The 22279-nt window shown below is 40.0% G+C and overlaps 1 protein-coding gene across 24 annotated transcripts in view; it reads left to right on the top strand.

Moving 5' to 3' along the window:
- PARD3 (par-3 family cell polarity regulator) overlaps positions 1 to 22279 on the top strand; it is a 706589-nt gene that overhangs the window by 541917 nt on the left and 142393 nt on the right. For all 24 annotated transcript variants that reach the window (XM_032259797.1, XM_032259804.1, XM_032259806.1 and 21 more), the window contains one exon: positions 4184 to 4426. In XM_032259797.1, coding sequence (XP_032115688.1) covers positions 4184 to 4426 — 243 coding nt within the window. The remainder of the gene's footprint in view (positions 1 to 4183; positions 4427 to 22279) is intronic.

Below are 22279 nucleotides of genomic sequence, written 5' to 3' on the forward strand. Positions count from 1 at the left end.
CCTTCCTTCCTTCCTTCCTTCCTTCCTTCCTTCCTTCCTTCTTTTCTTTTCTTTTCTTTTCTTTTCTTTTTTCTTTTCTTTTTTCTTTTCTTCTTTTCTTTTCTTTCTTTCAAAATGGGGTTTCACCATGATGGCCAAGCTGGTCTTCAACTACTGACCTCAGGTGATCCACCCACCTCGGCCTCCCAAAGTGCTAGGATTACAGGCGTGAGCCACCGCACCCGGCCAAAAATTTCTGACTTTCTAATATTCACTCGTGAGTTAAGAAAGTCATTGGTTGTCACCTCAGGAAATAAGGTCCCCCTAGGGAGTTTTTGGGAGAAGCAGTTTTGGTTGCCCCAATGGTTGGGAGACACTGCTGGATTACATGTGGCTGTGACCAGCCCTGCATGATGACAAATAGCCCCTTCTCAAATGTCATTGGGCCCTGTTGAGAAACACTTAGCTAGGTAAATTTGTGTATTTTTTACAGCGGGGAGAGAGGAAAAATCAGACAAATTCGATCCTCTGTATTCAAAATTGGAAAACAAGAGTGGGGTGATGGTGATACAGTAGATATAAGAAAGAAACAGGGAAAATGCAAAGTTTGCTTATAATGCTATGTGGCAATTTTCTGTCTTTAAAAAATCTTCTAAGTTCGCAATAATTTTAGATTCATAGGAAGTTACAAATATAGTATAAAGAGGTCCTATGTACCCTTCGTCACGTTTCTCCCAATGGTTAAGTTAGATAGCTGTAGTACAGCATCAAAACCAGGAAATTTGCGCTGGTGCAGGGTGTGTGTAGTTCTGTGTCATCACCTGTGCACGTTCGTGTATCCGCTCCTACAATGCAGAAACAGAACTGTTTCATCACGGAGACTGTCCTCCTGCCCCTCTGCTCCCACTGTACCTAACCCCTAACCATCACTGACCTGTTCACCAACTCCATACTTTTGTCATTCTGAGAATGTTGTATAAATGAAATCATATCATACATGATGTGTGAGATTGGCTGTTTTTTTTTCCACATTGCATAATGCCCTTGAGACAGATTCAAGTTGCTGTATGCATCACTAGTTTGTTCACTTGTACGGCTGAGTAATATTCTATGATATGGACACACCCCAGTTTTTTAAAAACTATTCACCTATTCTAGGCTATTTTGGGTGTTTCCAATATTTAAATATTACAAGTATGGTAATATTTGGCAATGAACAATTGCATACAGATTTTTGCTTGGACGTAAGTTTTCACACCTTCGGGATAAGTATCTGGGGGCACAATTGCTGGATAGTAAGATAAGTATATGTTTGATTTTTAAAGATACTACCAGGCCGTTTTCCAGGGTGACAGTACCATTTTAAATTTCCAACTGCAATATACGAGAAGCCCAGTTTCCCTATATCCATGGCTGCATTTGGTATTGTCACTATTTTTTTCTTTAGCCAGTGTAGTAGGTGTGTAGTAATAGCTTATCACAGTCTTATTTGCATTTCCCCAAAGCTGGTGGTGTTGAACATCTTTTCACATGCTTGTCATCCATATGTCCTCTTCAGTGAAATGTCTCTTCATGTCGTTTGTCATTTTCTAGTTGGATTGTTTTCTCATTGTTGAGGTTTTAGGATATTTTTTATTTTTTTGAGTCAGTGTCTTGCTCTGTCACACAGGCTAGAGTACAGTGGCACAGTCATGGCTCACTGCAGCCTCGGCCTCCAGGGCCCAGGCAGTCCTGTCACCTCAGCCTCCTGAGTAGACGGGATTACAGTTGTGCACCATCATGCCCAGCTAATTTTTACATGCTTTGTAGAGACAGGGTTTTACTGTGTTGCCTAGGCTGGTCTTGAACTCCTGGGCTCAAGCAGTACACCCCTGTCAGCCTCCCAAAGTGCTGGGATTACAGGTGTGAGTCAAGAAGGCTGACTGAGTTTTGAGTATTTTAAAAATTTATTTTCTGGATATGAGTTCTTTGTCAGATATGTGCCTTGCAAAAATTTTTTTCCAGTCTGTACTTATTTTTTCATCTTCTAATTAGAGCTTTCATAGAGGAAAAGTTTTTATTTTGATGACATGTAATTTATATCCTTCTAAATTTTATGGATATTGGTTTTGGTATTAGTCCTAAAAACCCTTCACCATGCATTAATTGCTAAAGAATCCCATACATTTTTTCTTAAATTTTCTACTTTTATATTTACATTTAAACCTATGATCCATTTTGAGTTAATTTTTTAGTAAGATATAAAATTAGATTTATTTTTCCTTTTCTTTTTGCCTATGGATATCTCATGGCTCCTGCACCATTGGTTGGAAAAACTATTTTATTACATTGAATTGTTTTTGTTGCCCAGTTGTGAGAAATCAGTTGGCCATACTTCTTAGCTATTTCTGGGTTCTTGTATTCGATTCCATCAATCTGTATGTTTATCCTTTTGTAAGTACTACACAGTCTATGCTATGATACCTATATTACAAGTCTTGCAATCTGGAAATGCGATTCCTCCCATTTTATTGCTCTTTTCCACAGTTAAACTATTCTGTCTTTTGCCTTTCTATATTAATTTTCAAATAATCTTGTCAATATCTATAAAAAACATCTTGCTCAGATTTTTTTTTTTTTTAGATAGGGCCTTGCTCTGTTGCCCGGGCTGGAGCACAGCGGCATCATCACAGCTCGCTGCAGCCTCGTCCTCCTGAGCTGAAGCAGTACTCCTGCCTCATCCTGCCGAGCAGCTGAGACTACAGGCGTGCACCAACACACCTGGCTATTTTTTTTATTTTTTGTAGAGTTGGGATCTCACCGTGTTGCCCAGGCTGTCTTTCCAGGATTTCTAAAGAAATTGCATTAAACCTGTATATCAATTTGGGGAGAACTGGCTTATTTACCACATTGAGTCTTTCCATCCATGATCATAGTATGTCTACCCAGTTTTAAACCTTTTTTGATTTCTTTCAGCAGTGTTGTGTAGTTTTCCAAGTATCTATCTTACATAGATCTTCATAAACTAAAGTTTGGCTTATAGATGTGTATCTATGTGTTTTGTTTTGTTAGGGATTATAAATAGTGTTGTATTTTTAATTTCAGTGACCATGTGGTTATTGCCAGCATATGGAAAATACAATGGATTTTTATATGTTGATCTTGTATCCTCTGACCTTGTTGACTTGCTTTTTAGTTCTAGGAGATTTTTGTAGATTCTTTGGCATTTTCTACATAGATTATTGTGTCATTTGCAAGTAAGAAGCGTTTTATTTCTTCCTTTTCAAACCGTATACTTTTATTTCCTTTTCTAGGCTTATTGCATTGCCTAGAACTTCCAACGATGTGTGGAATTACAGTGGTAGGAGCACACATCCTTACTTTTTCATAGGGAAAGCATTCAGTCTTTCTCCATTATGCGTGATGGAACCTGTTGGTTTTTGGTAGATGCTCTTAAGTTTAGAAGTTTTACTTTATGTCTAGTTTTCTGAAGGTTTTCTGACACGATGGGTGTTGAATTATGTCAGATGCTTCTGCATCAATTGATATAATCATGTAACTTTTCTTCTTTGATGTGTTAATATGATGGATTGTAGTAATTTATTTTTGAGTATTGAACCAGGCTTGAATTCCTTCAGTAAACACCATTTGGTCATGGTGTATAATTTCTTTTATATATTGCTGAATTTCATTTGCTAATATTTCATTAAGGGTTTTTGCTTCCATATTCATGAGGAATATTGGCCTATAGCTTTCTCTTCTGTCTTCCTTTTTTTTTTTTTCTTTTTGCTGCTGTCTATCTGATTTTGGTATCTTCTCTGGATTCTTTTGAATATATATTTATGTATTGTTTATGCTAGCAGAGGTCAACTTCAAACATGGAATTGCTTGAACCTGGGAGACGGAGGTTGCAGTGAGCCAAGATCTCATGCCACGGCTCTCCAGCCCGGTGACAGAGTAAGACTCTGTCCAAAAAAAAAAAAAAAGATTTAAATTATGACTGCAATCTTGTTGACATGAACAAAGAGTATCTAAAATTATTATTTCTGAGCATCCATAGCATTTTCACAATCTATAATGTATATGACCTATTATTTATACCACTTATCTCCTATAGCTACATGATATAAAATATAGTTTACAACATATTTTGATTAATGTTTCTATATGCAGTTCCTAGAAAAGGAGTAGTTTCTCTGATTTCAGCTTTGTTCTGATTTCATAGGATTCAAGCCAAAACTCGAGAATTTAGGGAGCGACAGGCCCGGGAGCGTGACTATGCTGAAATCCAAGACTTTCATCGGACGTTTGGCTGTGATCATGAGTTGATGTATGGGGGAGTTTCTTCTTACGAAGGTTCCATGGCTCTCAATGCTAGACCTCAGAGCCCACGAGAAGGTCATTTGATGGATGCTTTGTATGCTCAAGTCAAAAAGCCGCGGAATTCCAAACCTTCACCTGTAGACAGGTAGGTGCCAGGAGCAATCATGATATTGCTTCCAAATCAACTTTTCTATAGCGTCTGATAAGGGAGTAGATCGTTCATCAGTCCTGAAACCAGAACTGCCTTTTATTAATGGTCTTTAAAAAGCTGTTGTGTCTAAAAGTATTGAGGTGACACAAATTGAAACCTAAAGGAAGGATCAGCGGAGGTTTTGATGGCTTCTCTAATGATTCCAACATATTTCATTTTGTTCTTAAGATGGTTTTATACCTGAGAACCAACCTCTAGTTTATAACTCAAATGAAAAGCAAACTTAAAATTATGACTCTTCTACTGAAGTGATATATCCTTTTATTGCTAGCAGAGCCTGTAGGTGTGGCAATTAAAGAGATGGGGAATGATATGAATTGTTCCAATTATGATTTAGATGGATCACTTTTTTTTTTAGGCAGCGAAATTTTATATTATGAAAGAGTCGGTAAATGAGAATAGCGTAGTAGAACAGATTGCTTATTGACAGCCGCAGACCACAGGTCTGAGCGATGTGTAAGTGTAGCACACTGGGGTGCAATGTTAACTGTATCATTCTTTAATTGATACATAATATTTTACATGTTTATGAGATACATGTATTTTTTTACATGCACAGAATGTGTAATGATCAAGTCAGGATATTTTGGGTATCCCTCATCTTGAGTATTTATTTGTTCATTGTATTTTAATTGCTATATATTTATTTCAAAATTTAACTGAAACAACTTTAAACAGATCTTTTCCGCTCTTCCATTTGTATGTTCAAGTACCATGAGGAGTTTAGTTCACAAATAATTTCCTTTTATAGCAAACGTTTGCATGTTATTGTCATAAATGATACAATCAATCCATCATCTCTTAAAATGGTTTCCGGTAAGTGTTGCTCTATCTAGAAACTGGACTTTGAACATTATAAATAGCAGGTTTCATTGAAACCAGGGGCTCTCAAGCTTCAGTGCTTTAGCTTTAGTGTGCGTCAGAAGCTCCTGGAGGGCTTCTTAAAACACGCACTGGTGGACTCTCTCCCCAAATTCTGATTCAGTAGGTCTGAGGTTGAGCTGAAAAAGTTGCATTTCTTACACGTGACCAGGTTTGATGCTGGTATCGTTGGTCCTGGGAATGGCACTGTAAGAGTGCAAGACGAGAGATGTGCTGGAATTACTTCATCTAGAGCATCCATGTGTTACTGGTTGCTACGTTTTGCACCCAGTTTCTATTTTAGCTACTTCCAGCTAATTTTAATAGAGGTTTGCAGATGCAATGGGTAATTCTCAGGCAAACCCAGAAGGAAATATTTTTCAAAATAGCAAATGGGAAGCCAGATCTTCAGGTGAAATGCTAGCCAGAGTGTTCTTCTGTTTTTGTTTTGTTTTGCTTTTGTTGGGTTTTCAGTTTTCCTTATTGTCTTATGAAAATCTATAAATCGGTTTGGTACTGACTATGCTAACTGGGCATTGTAAGTTAACATTGGAGGCTTATGGCTTATTTAGACCCCTTTGGTGTGATCACCTAGAAGGTTCACTTGCTTATTATCTAACCAGAGATATGTCAGGATCCAAAGAATAAAATTATCAGTGACAATGACATTTTCTTTAAAAGCTTTTACTTGGTTTCTGCTGTACTTGTGAATGCTGCTTCTAGAAGGTGAAACAGCATTTGAAGGTCACGAATGTCCTACTGGAATTATCTTCATGGGAGAAAGGACACCATAACACTGGCATTGTCAGTAACTTTTGGAGGAAGTAAAAAATAATTAGTTGACATTATTGATCTTTAATAAATGCACTCATCATTTGCTGCACCTTCCACATTCACTTTGAAAATCTGAAAAACAGTAGACTACCTCGTAGCAGTTTTTCCCACAGCTCAGAAGTCCCACATGACATCAGAGCCAGGAGTCGAATGGGATCTGTCTTCCCAGCTCCTGAGGTCCAGAAGTGGTTGCTGTAAACCCCAGTTTAAATCATAGTACCCTACAAGAGTCTAAGTCTTGCAAGTAAATGTCTGCAAATTTTCATTAGCGCTAACATGCTCAGAACACACTCTTTCTGGACTCCAGCATACCCACCTGTAGTCTCTATCCTGCACCGTGCTAACCCCAAGCTGAAAGTCAGCCTCCTAATTTCTGTCAAAAGCCACTCAGCGAAACATTCTGGAAGAGACTTTAGTCATGAGGATGAATTACATCAAACTGTGAGTAACTCAGAATCACATTTTAGACATTGCTGTATTCAAAAGCCCTTTTCAGCCTAACTCAAGCACAGCTGTGTGCATTTGTGTCCCAGAAGGCTGATTAGACTAGATAATTTGTAAGATGCTCCAACTCAGAGAGACATAATTTATATTTTTAAGAAAAAGGACTATTGGACTGTAGAAACTTTAGTTTATTGTAATTATTATTTTTGCAGAGAACAAGATGTCTATGAAACAATGACTGATGTTCCTAATCCAAAAAGTTGGGAATTGTTCCTATTAAGCCCTTCTTCACCTGCCTTTGATGGAATGTGAATTTGGCTGAGAAGTCATGGCATCACTTCCATTCTGTTCCTGTTGGAGAGAAAGCTATAGAGAAGTGCTTCTCAGACTTTAGAAGTATAGGGATTCTTTTTTTTTTTTTTTTTTAAAGGAAAGACAATCTCTTGCTACTGCAGTATTGAACTAAATTGTTTTGATTATAATGTTACTTAAATATGTATAAAAATAAAATAGGACTAAACTCCTTCTGTTGACAACCATTATACAACCATAAAACCAAATATCTTTACAAATTAAATACAAACAAAATGGCAAAGCCATTACATTCAAATGAACAACATTAACTTAATGTGGCCAATAATGTGTCTTAAATCTCAACTGTTGCACAAATCATGACTCTGGCGGTGGCTGCTCTGTGGCAGATTCATTTGGGTTTGTTTGCCGACCCCCACAGCCTCAGTGCTGACTCTATTTGCCCATCCCTTTTCTCTGTTGAATTTCTTCAGTTCTCTTGTATGTTCCTGTTCAGGACCTTTGGCCTGCACGTCCCACAGGGCATCACATGTATATGAAGTTCAGCTCGCTTTTGTTATCATTAACCAGAGACAGTGAAAATAGCATTCCATAGTCCTTTATGTATGTAAACCCAAATTCAGACAGTGAAATCACATGCCAGTAAGGTGATCTAGAATATGCTTATACTAACTTTTTTGAAAAGTAATTATTCAAGTGGAAACATGCAACTTGAAACTCCTCAGAGATTATTTCCCGTATGAAGAATATACACAATAGAGAAACTCCTGTCAACTGACTAAATTCCACCAAAATTTGCAATTGGTGTCCAATGACCTTTACTATTCAAATGTTTGGATTTCATGGGAATGCAGGCAGTTGACAGTCTGACGCATAGCCTGCATCTGTTCTGGGATTTTCCTTGTTCAATGAGGAAACAGTATTCTACATTTCACTGCTTAATCATTTTAATTGATCTTATAGTCAGAAATATGGATCTGGTAGCCCCACATGGAAACAGCAAGGGATGATTTATTAAATACAGTGAATTTGGTGTCAGAATGAGACATTTTCTCAATTTCTACATATTACTTATAAACTGCTTTTTATAAGATAGCATCATGCTATGTCTAGAAATGATCACGCCTGTTTAATTTTATCACGTGAACTGTAGGCTGTAGTCACAATGTCACTGTTACTACTGTGTATTAGTGACATGGATAACATTTTGATTTTTCATGTTGGATCGATGCTAAAGAGAAGCAGATTCTATCCTTGTGTTTTATATAAATAACAAGGCGTAAAACACAAAAAATGTTGGCGTAGGCCAGGCACAGTGGCTCACGCCTGTAATTCCAGCCCTTTAGGAAGCCATGGCAAGAGGATTGCTTAAAGCCCAAAGTCTGAGACCAGCCTGGGCAACAAAGTGAGGCCCAGTCCCTACAAAAATAAAAATAAATTAGCCAGGTATGGTGGCGGCACCTCTAGTCCCAGCTGCTCGGGAGGCCAGGACAGGAGGATCACTTGAACCCACGAGTTTGAGACTGCAGTGAGCTGTGATTGTGTCACCGTACTCCAGTCAGAGCAACAGAATAAGATCCTGTCTCTTAAGAAAAAAAAAAAATCTCAGTTTTTTTCTGGTTAGCAATGTGCTTAGCTAAAAGTTTCCCAGACTCCCTTGCAGTAAGAGGTGACCATGTGACATAGTTCTGACTCCTAAGTGAGGAGCAGATCTAGAGCTGGGACTTCCTGTAAAGCTAGTCTTTTCCTGAGTGAAATGGGGCTGACTCATTTTGCCCTTTGCCATTTTCCTTAATTCTAAAGCTATAGGCTACAGGAAGGAAGACGGTAGCAGTCTGGTCCTGTAAGCAGCTGTTCTAGTTCTTGTCACCTGTGAAAATTGAACTTGTTACTTGTTTAAGTTACCTACAATCAGGTTTCTGTTTCATGAAGCCAAAAACCATTCTGAATACAGACGCACCTCAACTTTCAACGGTGTTCTGTCCTGATATAAGTTGAAAATACCGTGTTGAAAATGCACTGAATACACAAAACCTACAAACATCATGAAACATGCTCTGAACACTTACATTAGCCTGCAGCTGGGCAAAATCATCTATTCTAACACGAAACCCATTTTATAATGAAGTGTTGGATACCTTGTACAATTTATTGAGTACTGTACTAAAAGTGAAAAGTAGGTTGGTTGTGTGTGTACTCAAAGTAAGGTTTCTACTGAACAGTTATCACTTTCGCACTATCTAAAGTTGAAAAATCTCAGGCTGAATCATAGCAAGTCTGGGCCATCTGTATAATGAATGTGCACAGAAGAGCCCAAAGGGAATCATTGTCATTTGATCAAAATGGTGTACATTTTGGAGAACTATCCCCTGGTCAAATAATTTCCACAATATTTTGTGAAATTAAGTAATGAGCAGTATTCTCCAGTGTTGCTCAATTAGCTCTTCTGCCTTTTATTTTGTTATGCATCTAATTAAAGAGATGTTACAGTCAGATGTCTGCCAGCAGCTATTCTTAATTCTTTAAGACACTGCTATCCTCTGATAACTCGTACTTCCACCAACAATCCTGCTATGAAGTAAGAATGTACTTTTATACAGTTGAACGTACAAGAGAATGAACTATGGAGCCAGACTGCTTGACTTTGATCCTGGGCTTTTGTTTTTTCCCTTTGAGACAGGGTCTTACTCTGTCACCCAGGCTGGAGCATGATTTGGACTCACTGCAGCCTTGATCTCCTGGGCTTAAGCAATCCTCCCACCTCAGCTTCCTGTGTAGGTAGGACTACAGGCATATGACCTAATGCTCGACTATTTTTATTTATTTTTCATAGAGATGGGGTCTTGCTGTGTTGCCCAGGCTGGTCTCAAATTCCTGGGCTCAAGTGATCCACCTGCCTTGGCCTCCCAAAGTGCTGGGATTACAGTTGTGAGCCACCATGCTCTTCCTCCTGGGCTCTTCTGCCATCAGCTGTGTAAAATCTCTGCTTCACTTTCCTTGTCTGTAAAATGGGAATAATAATGGTACTTACCTCATTAGGTTTGGGAAGGATTCACTGTGTTGATGATATATAAAGCACTTCACACAGAGCATGGTCTACAGTTAGCATGATTTGTTTGCTATTGCAATTGTTACTTAGGAAATGGCTTTTACTCTTAGGAAGGCACATATGCTTTCAGCATCCACACACAGATGCAGAAACAAGCAAGAAATGAAATCAATAAAGACAGGTTTGATTCTTTATACTTAACATAGATATAGGAGTGTGGGAATGCAACTCTGCTGATGCCACTTCCTTCATTAAATAGCTTGGTCTCCCTAAGTATCCTCCGTAAATCATATCACATCATCTTTAAATTAGGAGTTACTGAATTCAGGATAAGGAATTCCAGATGGCTTCTATAATGTGAATACTTAGATTGAAAGTAAACACTTGGTAGCATGAAATGTCTTATTTGAGAGTGGTGGGGTTCATGGTATAAGGACCTGATCTCTCAATCAATTTTAGCCTTTCCTTTGGTAATTTGAAGGTCTTCATTTTGTACTTGCATGAAAGTTTTTGGAGTTCTTTATGTTTTGCTTTCATAAAATTCTTACTGAGTCTAAGTTTGCAACACTCCATGGAAATAGGGAGGCTTGAACGGCTCAAACCTTGTTTAAAATGTTGGCATTCCCTTTACATCGAATTATATCTTGGTGGGACAGGCAAGCATGATCTTAACAACTGTAAAGGTAGGCACAGTGGCTCCCATCTATAATCCCAGCATTTTGGGAAGTAGAGGTGGGAGGATCACCTGAGGCCAGGAGTTCAAGACCAACCTAGATAGCACAGTGAGATGCTGTCTCTAAAAAATACTAAAATTATCTGGGCATGGTGGTCACACACCTATAGTCTCAGCTACTCGGGAGGCTGAGGTGGGAGGGTTGCTTAGCCCAGCAGTTCGAGGCTGCAGTGGGCTATGATCATAGCACTGTATTCCAGACTCAGCAACAGAATGAGACCTTGTCTCTAAAAAACAAAAACAGCAAAAAAAAACTGTAATAGGCTGTGTTTTAAAACAGTAGTTTTTCCAACTTTAGCATAGTAGAAAGAACCGGAGGACTTCTCACAGATCCTGACCTCCCCTCACAGATATTTTGATTCAGTAGATGTAGTTGACTACAAACTCACATTGTGTAACAAGCGACCCAGTAGACTCTGATACAGCCACGCTTTGAAAAACTTTTCTCTCAGGCTAATACAAGAAGAATTGGAACTCCAGTATGAGTTAGTTTGTTACTGTTAACACGGAAGCTGTGAAATAATTTATCATTTATGTTAGACACAGCTTTATCCTGCCACTTATGATGACCATTGTTTGTCTCTGATCAAATCATCATTGTTTTTCAAAGGTCATCTTGCAGGTGTCACATTCCTAAACTTCATTCTGTTCAGTGTTTTGTTGTTGTTGTTGTTTTTCCTTTGAGACAGAGTCTCACTCTTTTGCCCAGGCTGGAGTGTAGGGTGACATCTCAGCTCACTGAAGCCTCTATCTCCCAGGTTCAAGCGATTCTCCTGCCTCAGCCTCCCGAGTAGCTGGGATTACAAAATAGCTCAGCTAATTTTTGTATTTTTAGTAGAGACAGGGTTTCACCATGTTGGCCAGGCTGGTCTCGAACTCTTGGCCTCAAGTGATCCACTCACCTTGGCCTCACAAAGTGCTGGAATTATAGGCGTGAGCCACCATGCCTGGCACTGTTCAGTGTATCTAGATACCAGAAAGTTTATTTTCCTGTAGGTTACACAATTCTCATTTGGAAAGTTCAGTACACTTTCAATTCTTAACAAAGAAATGATTAAATCCTGGTCAATAATGTTTTTTATTTGCTTGAAGACACCATGCAATTTGTATTTTTATATCTAGAGACCAGAATCTGTAGTTAAATATTCTACAGAAAGACAGCTTTAATGGACATTACTGACTGTCACTATGCAATCATTTGCCACCAGGAGTGCATTGTCCTCAAATATAATTGGAATAAAATAGGAACTGTGTCACCATAAATCTAAATAGCAAGAAAATAGTAGGCTAGACTCCCCCTGCTTGCTGAGGACACCTTAATGGAAACATAAATACCATAATCACATGCTTTTTGCATGCATTTTACCACTAAAGAGAAAAATGCCGATTTTAAAAGAAAAGACCTTTGTGAACTTACTTTCCCCTCCCGTTAAAATCAGAATCTGGTTGTGTCAAAAGGAAGCCTGGCAAACACAGAACAAAACTAATTTTCTGAGATATAGGCACTTATTAACCATGTGCTCTTTTAGAAACATTGGGTCATGTAACAAAGTTGTATTTGCTACTTAAAAAGTCAAATACCACTTTACTTACATTTGCTTCGTATTACTTACCTCTACTTTTCTTATAGTCAATCCTACTGTAACGTGAGTTCTGCAAGTTGGTGCCTTTGCTAATTAACGTGCTCCATCCAACTTGGGCCTGATCTCAGTGTCCCTGGCTATTTACTAATGTCTCTGGCCTTGGCTAGCTCCTTCTCCATTCATGTTAGCAATTGTTCCAAACTTTGTTACTCCCCCTTCAACACAGCTCAGCTACAGACCTCTAGCCCACCCACGTCCGTACCTCGGGTACTTGCCTCTGCTTAATTGCTGAAGATCACAATTAAGGATTGTTCTTCCTTCCAGGTCAGCTCTCTACACAGTCTTCCAGATCCCAGCCTCACGCCTTCAAGGCATCTGTTCCATCAGTATCTCCTCTGAGCCCCTGTCTTCAGCCTCTGTCTCTCTACTGGCACTTCTACCATACTGTTTAAAAAGAATAAAATTGGCCAGGTATAGCAGCTCACGCCTATAATCCCAGCACTTTGGGAGGGTGAATCTAGAGGATTGCTTGACCCCAGGAGTTTGAGACCACTTTGGGCAACATGGCAAAAACCCATCTTTACCAAAAATTTAAAAACTAGCTGGGCATGGTGGTACCCACCTATAGTCTCACCTACTCAGAAGGCTGGCATGGGAGGATTGCTTGATCCCAGGAGTTCAAAATCAGCTTAGGCAACACAGTGAGACCCCGTCTCTGCAAAAAATAGAATTAGCTGGCCATGGTGGCACCTACTTAGTCTCAGCTACTTGGCAGGCTGAGGCAGAAGGATTGCTTGAGTCCAGGAGTTTGAAGCTTCAGTGAGCTATGAATGTACCACTGTACTCCAGCCTAGCCAACAGAATGAGACCCTGCACTCCAACCTGGTTGATAAATGAGATTCTGTCCTTTAAAATGAAAAAGAAAAATTCCCTTTTTACGATCTAGCTATTTGTATCCCTATGTTTCCACTTCACTTCTAATTCAAACTTCTTGACAGATTAATCTATTAATACATTTGACATAGACTGCTGTATCTTCTTTCCCACATCTCTCATTCATTCCTCTCAGCATTCACGAGTTCCAGAGATTAGGGCCTGGGCATTTTTGGGGAAGCATGTTAATGCCTGATCTCATTAGCCCATTCTCTCTTCACAATGCTTTACATGGTAATGCTTCCCCAAAGATGCCCATGCCCTAATCTCTGGAACTTGTGAATGTTATCTCATAAGGCAAAAGAACCTTCAAATGGGGAGGTTTTCCTGGATTATTCTGTTGGGCCCAGTGTCATCACAAGGCTTTATCAGTGAAATAGGGAGTCAAAAGGAGCAGAGTCAGGGAGGGATTGAAGATGCCGCCCTACTGGCTTTGAAGATGGAGGACGGGACCATGAGCCAAGGGATGCAGATGGCTTCCAGTAGCTGGAAAAAAAGTGACGAAGCAGATTCTCCCCTCGAGCCTCCAGAGGGAACTTGGCACTGCCAACACCTTGATTTTCACCTAGTGAAACCCATTTCAGACTTGTGACCCTCAGAACTATAATATAATAAATGTGTATTGTCTCAAGGCAATAAACCTGTGGTGATTTGTTGCAGTACCCATCATGTATTTGTTTCCTGATGGCTTCCTAGAAACCTGATTCAATGAAACTTGAGTCCTTTGCATTCTAGATTACTCTATGGCATTCCTAAAACTCTGTTCTGTTTGTTTTTGTGGTACTGCTTTCTCCTTCCTTTAAGACTATCCTTTTTTTTTTTTTTTTTAGAGACAGAGTCTTGCTCTGTCACCCAAGCTGGAGCCAGTGGTGCTATCACAGCTCACTGCAACCTCAAATTCCTGGGCCCAAGTACTTCTCCCGCCTCAGTCTCTCAAGTAACTGGGTCTACAGGCATGTGCTACCATGCACAGCTAATTAAAAAGAAATTTTTTTAGACATAGGGTCTTACTATGTACTGCCTTGAACTCCTGGGTTAAGCGATCCTCCCACCTTGGCTTCCCAAAGCGTTGAGATTACAGGCATGAGCCACTGTGCCCTTTTGGACTATTCTTTAACTGTCTCTTTAGAGGTTCTATTCTACTTTTTCCTCTTAGATTTTGGATTCCCTAGCTCTGGACCACTGCTATTTCCTATATGTTTTTCTTGGTTAAGGTTTCAACTACCACTGGGCATGATGATGCCTGATCTCACTAGCCCGGTTATCTCTTAACAAGCCCCAGATTCCTGCAGCACCACCAGCTGGGAATGCACATTGCCTGTGCCTATCAGTCACCTGAACCCAATCGATCTAAAACAGAATTCACCATTCTTCGTTCTAAACCTCCTCTAGTTTCATCAGCCTAATCTCAGCAAATGCAATCACAACCCACATATCTCAAGCCAGAGCCTTTCTTGTGTAGCCTGCTCCCCCCATGACAGCCAGAGACAAAGCCCTATCAATTTGCCATTATAAGTAATTCTACAACCTTCTCTCCTTCTGTGTGCAGCCCATGGATACTGACAGCCATCTCCTGACCTCTCCCCGCTCTCCAGTCTCATTCTCCATGAGTCCGCATTTCACCCAATACCTGGAGCTTTGTACCTGAAACACATATGACCACGTCATTCCCTCGCTTAAAATATTCTGTGGCTTATTGTCTCCAAGATACAGTCTAAGCCCTCAGTATGGTGTTTATGGGCCTGTAAGACTCCCAGTCTCAGGCTAATTATATCAGACTGTGTCATATTGGTTCACATCATACTTTCCTAATAGAGGATGGGTTTTAAAGGATAAATCCAATTGCATCTGATACATGGGTGAATTACGTGGCTCTTTGGTGTTATACATTCTGCAAATGTTAAATTTTGGTGAGTTAAAAACGAGCAATCACCATCCATTAAGCCATTCTAATATAGTTGGAGATGCAGCAATGAAATTAAAGGCTGAGGTGACATAAACCACCCAACAAATGAAATCTTGAAAGTAATGAAGCCATAAATAAGGTCATGGCTAATTTTAAAGACTTCTTGTTTAATTCTTTTTGTTGATTAACATTGCCCGAAACCACAATTTGTTTGTGGAAGTAATGTGTAATGGGAGTTGTTTATTTATATATTTATTTTAGCCTCAGAGGAAGTTTAAATATTCTGCAGAAATATGGGGATAAATGAAAACTGTTTTAGACTTTGGTCGTTAGCAGGCAAATAGTCCTCCAGCAGAGTATCTGCATTTTTGTTTTAATGTGTTTCTCCTCATAGGCCACTGAACTTTTAGGTCTTTAAAAGACCTAAAAGTTAAAGACACTCTAGGCCATTCCATGACCAAAATCTTCTTGAGCTGCCTAGTATTTCGATTTTAGCCTTCTAACGAAAGCTCCAGGATCCTGCTTCGTGTGCAATTTGGCACGATAACTCATCTTTTTCTTTCGACCTAATCTCTTGGTTCCCCTGTCCTTTAGACAGTCCAAACCCATGGCTTCAAGTACCAATCTTGTTGGTATTTAGTGATCTTAAGTTGGTGTTATTTTCTTCCTTGCTTCTGCATAAGGATGGAATGTCAATCAACTATTAATAAAAATTCATGAGGATTTATGTGGAGCCCCATTGTGAGGTGCATTTTCCACTTCTTGGGAGACTTTATCGAGCCCTAAATCCACAATCCGGTTTTAAATTAACTTCCCAGATGTTCTGGAGCTTTTCCTTGGGTACCCTAAGTCCTTGGTGTAAATAACTATTTGATTACTTTCTTTTTGTTGTTGTTTCATTTCTTCATCCATTTTCTTCCATTGGCTGATTTTATGTAACTAAAGGAGATGCAGTAGTTGATTTTGAAAGATACCTGTTTTCTTTCCAATCAAGGAAGTTGATATATCCTTAGCTTCTTTCATTAAAACAGGTGTATACATAGAAATGTGAAAATTATAAACCTTCCATATCGTTACAAAACAGAAAGTAACTAGATAATTCATATGTTCTATGGCTGTGTAATAACTATTTGAATATGCATTTGATATTGCATAAAATAAACTCAAATGTTGGAGTGAATTAAGGTACATTAGTATATATATACATTTCTGTAAAACTCACAGATATTTTTAAAATGAATTTTCTGTATCAGTTTATGCCTTTCACTACTAGTTCTATTCCATAGACCATATAAGGGGTCTTGTGTTGACTCTTTAAGAATACAGAGATTTGAAAATATTTGTTACTAAAACAAAATACTTTGGGACCAGATAGTTGTCTCCAAGGTAATGCCTTTTGGTGGGTTGGGTGGATGTCTCTGGCAGCATAACTGGTTTTATAGACTATAAATGTAAGTTAAACATCACTTACAGGCAAAAAACTGATCTCAGCCTGAGATTGCACTTCTTTATGACCTTTGTTTTTAACTGAAAGTCCTGATTGCCTCCAAGAGAGGCCAGCCTGGCCCTGCTCTGGTGGTGGTAACCTTGCCAGGGTTTGGAGCCTGACCGAGTGTGGAGCAAACCAAAGGGCAAAAGCCCATGGAGCCCAGCTTGTGACCAGAGCTGCAGACTGTCCAGATGAAACGGTGGCGACCAAGTTCATGAGTCCAGAGGATTTTCTGGATGTGCACAAATTCAGACAAAAGCTTCACTGCTTGGACTTGATTGATAATTTCCATCTAAGTAGAGGCAACAATATGAAGTCTAAATTAGTGAGTGTGTTCAAAGATCTGATATTCTGAACTTTGAAATGTATCCAGCAACTCAGATGAAAGGCTTACAGTGCTTCACTTAGTAAATCTTTATTTTTAAAGCTCTACATAGATTGTTTTTCATTCCAATTTTGAAGTAGATCAGATTTGCTTAAATTTTGTTTTGATGAGATTCATGTGTTGATTCCAACACCATTGGAATAGAAAATAGTTATTCTAAGTTTCTTTCAAATGAATTCCCCTAAAATCTTATTTATACTATAAATATGTACAGGAGAAAATGTACTTAATAGTGGAAAAGTAAGTTTCTTTATAAATTTTCAAAAGCATGTAAAATAATTATAAATCATCTCTGTGAAAAATACTGCTATAGGTTCATGTTGACTTCATGTAATTCTGGAATTGTGAAAATATATTTTTTATTTTTTATTTATTTATTTTTTAGAGACAGGGTTTCACCATGTTGATCAGGCTGGTCTCCAGCCTCTGACCTCGTGATTCACCCATCTCAGCCTCTCAAAGTGCTGGGATTATAGACATGAACCACCACTCCTGGCTTGAATATATATTTTTAAAATAAGAGTGTGTCACCTTCCTTGAAGAAAAATGTTATTTAAAAGGAAAAAAGTTTGCCATTTAAGAACTTACTCATTATCATGACCTGAAAACAGTTTCTTCCAGATAAATCTGCATAACAACCACATAGCAGGTATCTTTTTCCTCTTTTCTCTGGCATCTGCTTTGATCACTTAACAGGTCATTCATTGCCAGATACAAAGTTTGAAAAGCAATAATTTTTTAGTGTTTTGAAAGTTATGTAACACACTGAACCTGCATCAGCTACTTAGAAGGCAGAGCAGTGGTAAAATAAAAATTGAATTCCACCTTTGTTTTCAATTCTAATATTACCTGGGATTTTTAAAGAAGGGAAGGCAGGAGGCAGATGGAATTGGGGTGTGCTGGGATGTAGAGTACCAGCTGAGCAAGTTATAGATGATACAACTCCAAGGGGGGCTGTAAACTGCAGCGTGACTGGAACACTTCCGGTGATTTTGTTCTGGCAGTTGGTAGTCAAGTGTCTTGAGGATTGAGGGTTTTCTCCGTATTTCACAAAGTCACTGTGTGTTCTGTGGCGGAAATGAGGGAGACCTAAAAAATGATTCAAATCATAAATTGTTAGAAGTTGGATGCAATGGAGCTTGTGGGGGAGGGTTCTGAGGGTTTTGCAAGCTGTTAGCATAATTTAAAAAATACATGCTTTGTAACAAAAACTAAAGCCGATTGAAGAGAAAGACTTCTAATTATTCTTTCTCTTTTATTTCCTTCTTTCCTTTGGTGTGTATGTTTCAGCTCTGTGAAATACTCAGGGGTTTGAAGTCTTTGCATAAGCCCAAAGTTCTTGTACACATCTGTCTGCCAGTGTATCTGGCAGCCTTTGTGACTGATCTCTCACTTCCCCACAATTTGGCAGTGACTGTGGGCCAAGAATTGTGGTAGGTGCCTGGGGTGGAAATGCGTAAGACCTGTTGACCCCTCAAGGTCCTCCCACCTGGTATCACATAGCAGACCACACTCATCTGTTGTGTACAGAGTGATAAGCATTAAATAGGATGCTAAAGAGATTGACTCAGGTCGAGGAAGGATGGGCTTCTAAGGGGTGGTGTGCTTGAGCTGCATCCTGAATTTCTAAATGGGAAAGAGCTAAATTTGTGTGTGTGTGTGTGTGTGTGTGCGCGCGCACGCACGCGCGTGCGTCTGTATGTGTACCTACCTAGATTTTAATACACACTTTCTTTAATATTTTTAAGTGTTAATTACACAATTACAATGACAAAAACAGAGATCATAGATTTTATATCAAATGTAACTTTATCTTAAAATTCTTAAAATTTGTTTATATTCATCAGGTACAAGTGCAGTGTTGCCACATTGGTATACGATATTGTGGGAAGTCAGGGCCTTCAGTGCACCCCTCACTGGAACAGTGTGTACGCTGTGCCCACCAAGCAACCTCCCATCATCCAGCTCCCTCCCACGCCCGTGCCTCCGAGTCTCTGCTGCCTGCCATGTCACACTCTGCTTCCGTGCGTCCACATTTTTAAGGTCCCACTTAGGAGTAACAACATGCTGACCTAGTTTTGACGGACAGGGCACCTAGTTAAGGTACTGGACTTAGGTCTACCTGGTAAATGTTAAATATGATGAACACGGCCGGGCGCGGTGGCTCAAGCCTGTAATCCCAGCACTTTGGGAGGCTGAGACGGGTGGATCACGAGGTCAAGAGATCGAGACCATCCTGGTCAACATGGTGAAACCCCGTCTCTACTGAAAATACAAAAAATTAGCTGGGCATGGTGGCACGTGCCTGTAATCCCAGCGACTCAGGAGGCTGAGGCAGGAGAATTGCCTGAACCCAGGAGGCGGAGGTTGCGGTGAGCCGAGATCGCGCCATTGCACTCCAGCCTGGGTAACATGAGTGAAACTCCATCTCAAAAAAAAAAAAAAATATGATGAACACTTTACTATGAAAGTTCCTAGATACCTCTTGCCCCGAAAAGCCACTGGCAGACCTCTGTGTCTTCCCTGAGTGGTCTGACTCTTTGAAAGTATCAGTGGGATTTCAGAAATTAAGGCTTGCTTAGCCTCTATACTCATGGCGTCCTGAAACCTCAGGTAGCTGAGGCCTTAAGACCTGTGGGATACTGAGGGAGAGCCAGGCCATGAAGGGATGCTACAGACCCTCCATGGTAGCAACTAGATGGCTTCTAGGTCTCAGGTGCCATGGCTCGTCACAGTGGGTGGTGACTGTGCCCATATGGATCGGTTTCAGAGTAGATCTATCAAAATATCGATGTCTTTAATATAGTTTTAAGCATTTAGGTAATTTAACATTCTTGGTTTGGCCTTTCATAACTATGAATGACGTGATTTACAGCATTGCTAGGGCCTGTAGGCTTTGCTGGAGCATCAGGTAAAGGAACTAATGTAAGCCAGGGACAGTATCTGTTGAGCACCTGCTAGACACAGACTACCTTACTAGGCCATTTCAGAGATACAGAAAATATCATAAAGTCATGATTGAGTCCACACTTTCCTTCTGATATTTATTTGTAAGGAATTTTATTTGCATCTGGGAGAGCTCCATTAGTCTCTCTTTTTAACAGCCAAATCTAAAACCTACTCTCCCAGTTTCTTGTAAAGATCAGCGCATCTTTGAATTGTCCTGGTTTTTTGATAAGTTTTCCAGCTTTTATACTAATTAAGGCAAACTGGATATAAATGTGGTGTTATTCTTGCTGACTACTGTTGCAGACCAACAGGTTCACAGTTTCCAACATCCTACCCATTTATAACTGAAACTTAACAGTATGTCAGCTGATTTTTAAAAGGACAGGTGGTTTTCTGATCGTTCACTATGACTTCCTTTACAGCAAGGGCTTGACAGCATGATTTCCCCACTTCTATATCTAGAGCGTTCTTGAAAATGGTTTAAAGTCAAACGACTATGCCTGTATATATGTATAGGCATACATACACGCACATACACATACATATATGTTTTTTATATATATATATATATACACACACACACATACATATATTTTCACAGAGATTGTATCTCAAAATAATGGCAAAATAAACAATGATGTTTCCTGCCGGCACCGGTGATACACTCTCCTGTCTCAGGATGATCCAGGGCTGAAACACAGATAAGCCAGGGCCTCTGCCATTTCCCCATCACCATAGAGACAGGCGTGTGCAGACAGGCGGCACCCTTTTCCATGGACTGTCTCTCCTGACCCCTCTCTGGACTCTGTCAGTGCTTGCCCATGGCCACCAGCGTTGAAGTTTTCCTGTGTGACTTCCAAGGAGAGCAGCTGGGAAGGGAGAAGAAGGGCCAGGAGACAAGTTGGTTGGCATCCCGGGCAAATTCTGGGACGTCACAGGAGCCTCAGTCCTTAGGAGGGAGCGAGTCACAGGTGCTTCTGTGTGGAATGTCACGCTCTCAGTAGCGCACACCTGTAGGGACCTCAGCTGCCTCTGAGGGGTCTGGCTGTGTCCCCACAGCACAGCAGCTGGGGGCAGGCAGGCAGCACCAGCGCACGGTGACTGGGGTTGGCTGACGTGATGATACACAGATAATTTAAAAGTGCAGCTCTCCCCCGCCCAGCACGCCCTGACTCCCTTCCCTGCTTGCTTTTTCTTACTAGTGCTTATGGTATTATGATGTGGCATAAATGCACTTTTAAAATGTTATCATCCATCTTCTCCAACTAGAACGAAGTTGCGTTTTAGAGCCAGGGGTTGGGGGCGGTTGTCTGTTCACTGCTGTATTCCAAGTTCTGGCACATAGGCATTCAAATATGTTCAATAAATTCAGGAATGGATAAACCAAACTCCTCATCAGCACAGCAAAGACGGTTTATGGGACATATGTGCGATAAGACTGTAAGCTGTGTAGAAGCAGAGAGGGCCTGTTTTAGAAAAGAAACCTGGAATTTCTGTCAGCAAAATGCAGTTAAACATTTTAACTGTTAAAGTCCCTTTTGCTTATTGTATGTTAAACTTATAATTCTTACAGGTTTCATAGAGCTTACGTAGTTTGGGGGGGTGGGAAGAAAAAGAGGATTTGGTACAAGACCATACCGTCAGATGATGAGGTAAGATGTGATGTAAGTGTTGTCGGAGCACAAGCTCTGAAGCCTGCGTAAGTTCACATCTCAGCTCTGCCATTTAACCTCCTGTGCCTTACTTCTTGTGTCTGTAAAATGGAGATAACACATACCTCATTGGGGTTTTGTTGTGAGCATGACACGAATGACTGCGTGTAAGGCACCTTGAGCACGGCCGGCACGTGGAGCAGCCCGTAAGTGTTAGTTGCTGTTAGTAGTAGTGTGATGCAGCCACTGCCGTCACCATCGTCTTTGTGCCTGAGTTCTAAGGACATTTCAGAGCTAAAACGTTTGCCACAGAGATTGTTTTTGCATGGGTATGATATTGAATTCTGTATCTTATTTTTAGCATCTTTTATGTGTAAACACTTCAGTTAGATTTTTCACCACTGTATTTTATGCTACAACTGATGTCTGTACCTCTTTATTACATACTGCTGCTAAAATGGGCATGGTTACGGACGTTTGACTAATTTCTGTAATTAGGAAGCATCTTAATCTTTAGTAGGTGTAGTCAGTCCTTCCTTCCTTCCTTCCTTCCCTCCCTCCCTCCCCCCTTCCTTCCCTCCTTCCTTCCCTCCTTCCTTCCTTCCTTCCTTCCTTCCTTCCTTCCTTCCTTCCTTCCTTCCTTCCTTCCTTCCTTCC

Source organism: Sapajus apella, unplaced genomic scaffold (assembly GCF_009761245.1).
Source record: "Sapajus apella isolate SASKATOON/1434 unplaced genomic scaffold, GSC_monkey_1.0 scaffold111, whole genome shotgun sequence".
In the NCBI taxonomy this organism is placed as follows: domain Eukaryota; kingdom Metazoa; phylum Chordata; class Mammalia; order Primates; family Cebidae; genus Sapajus; species Sapajus apella.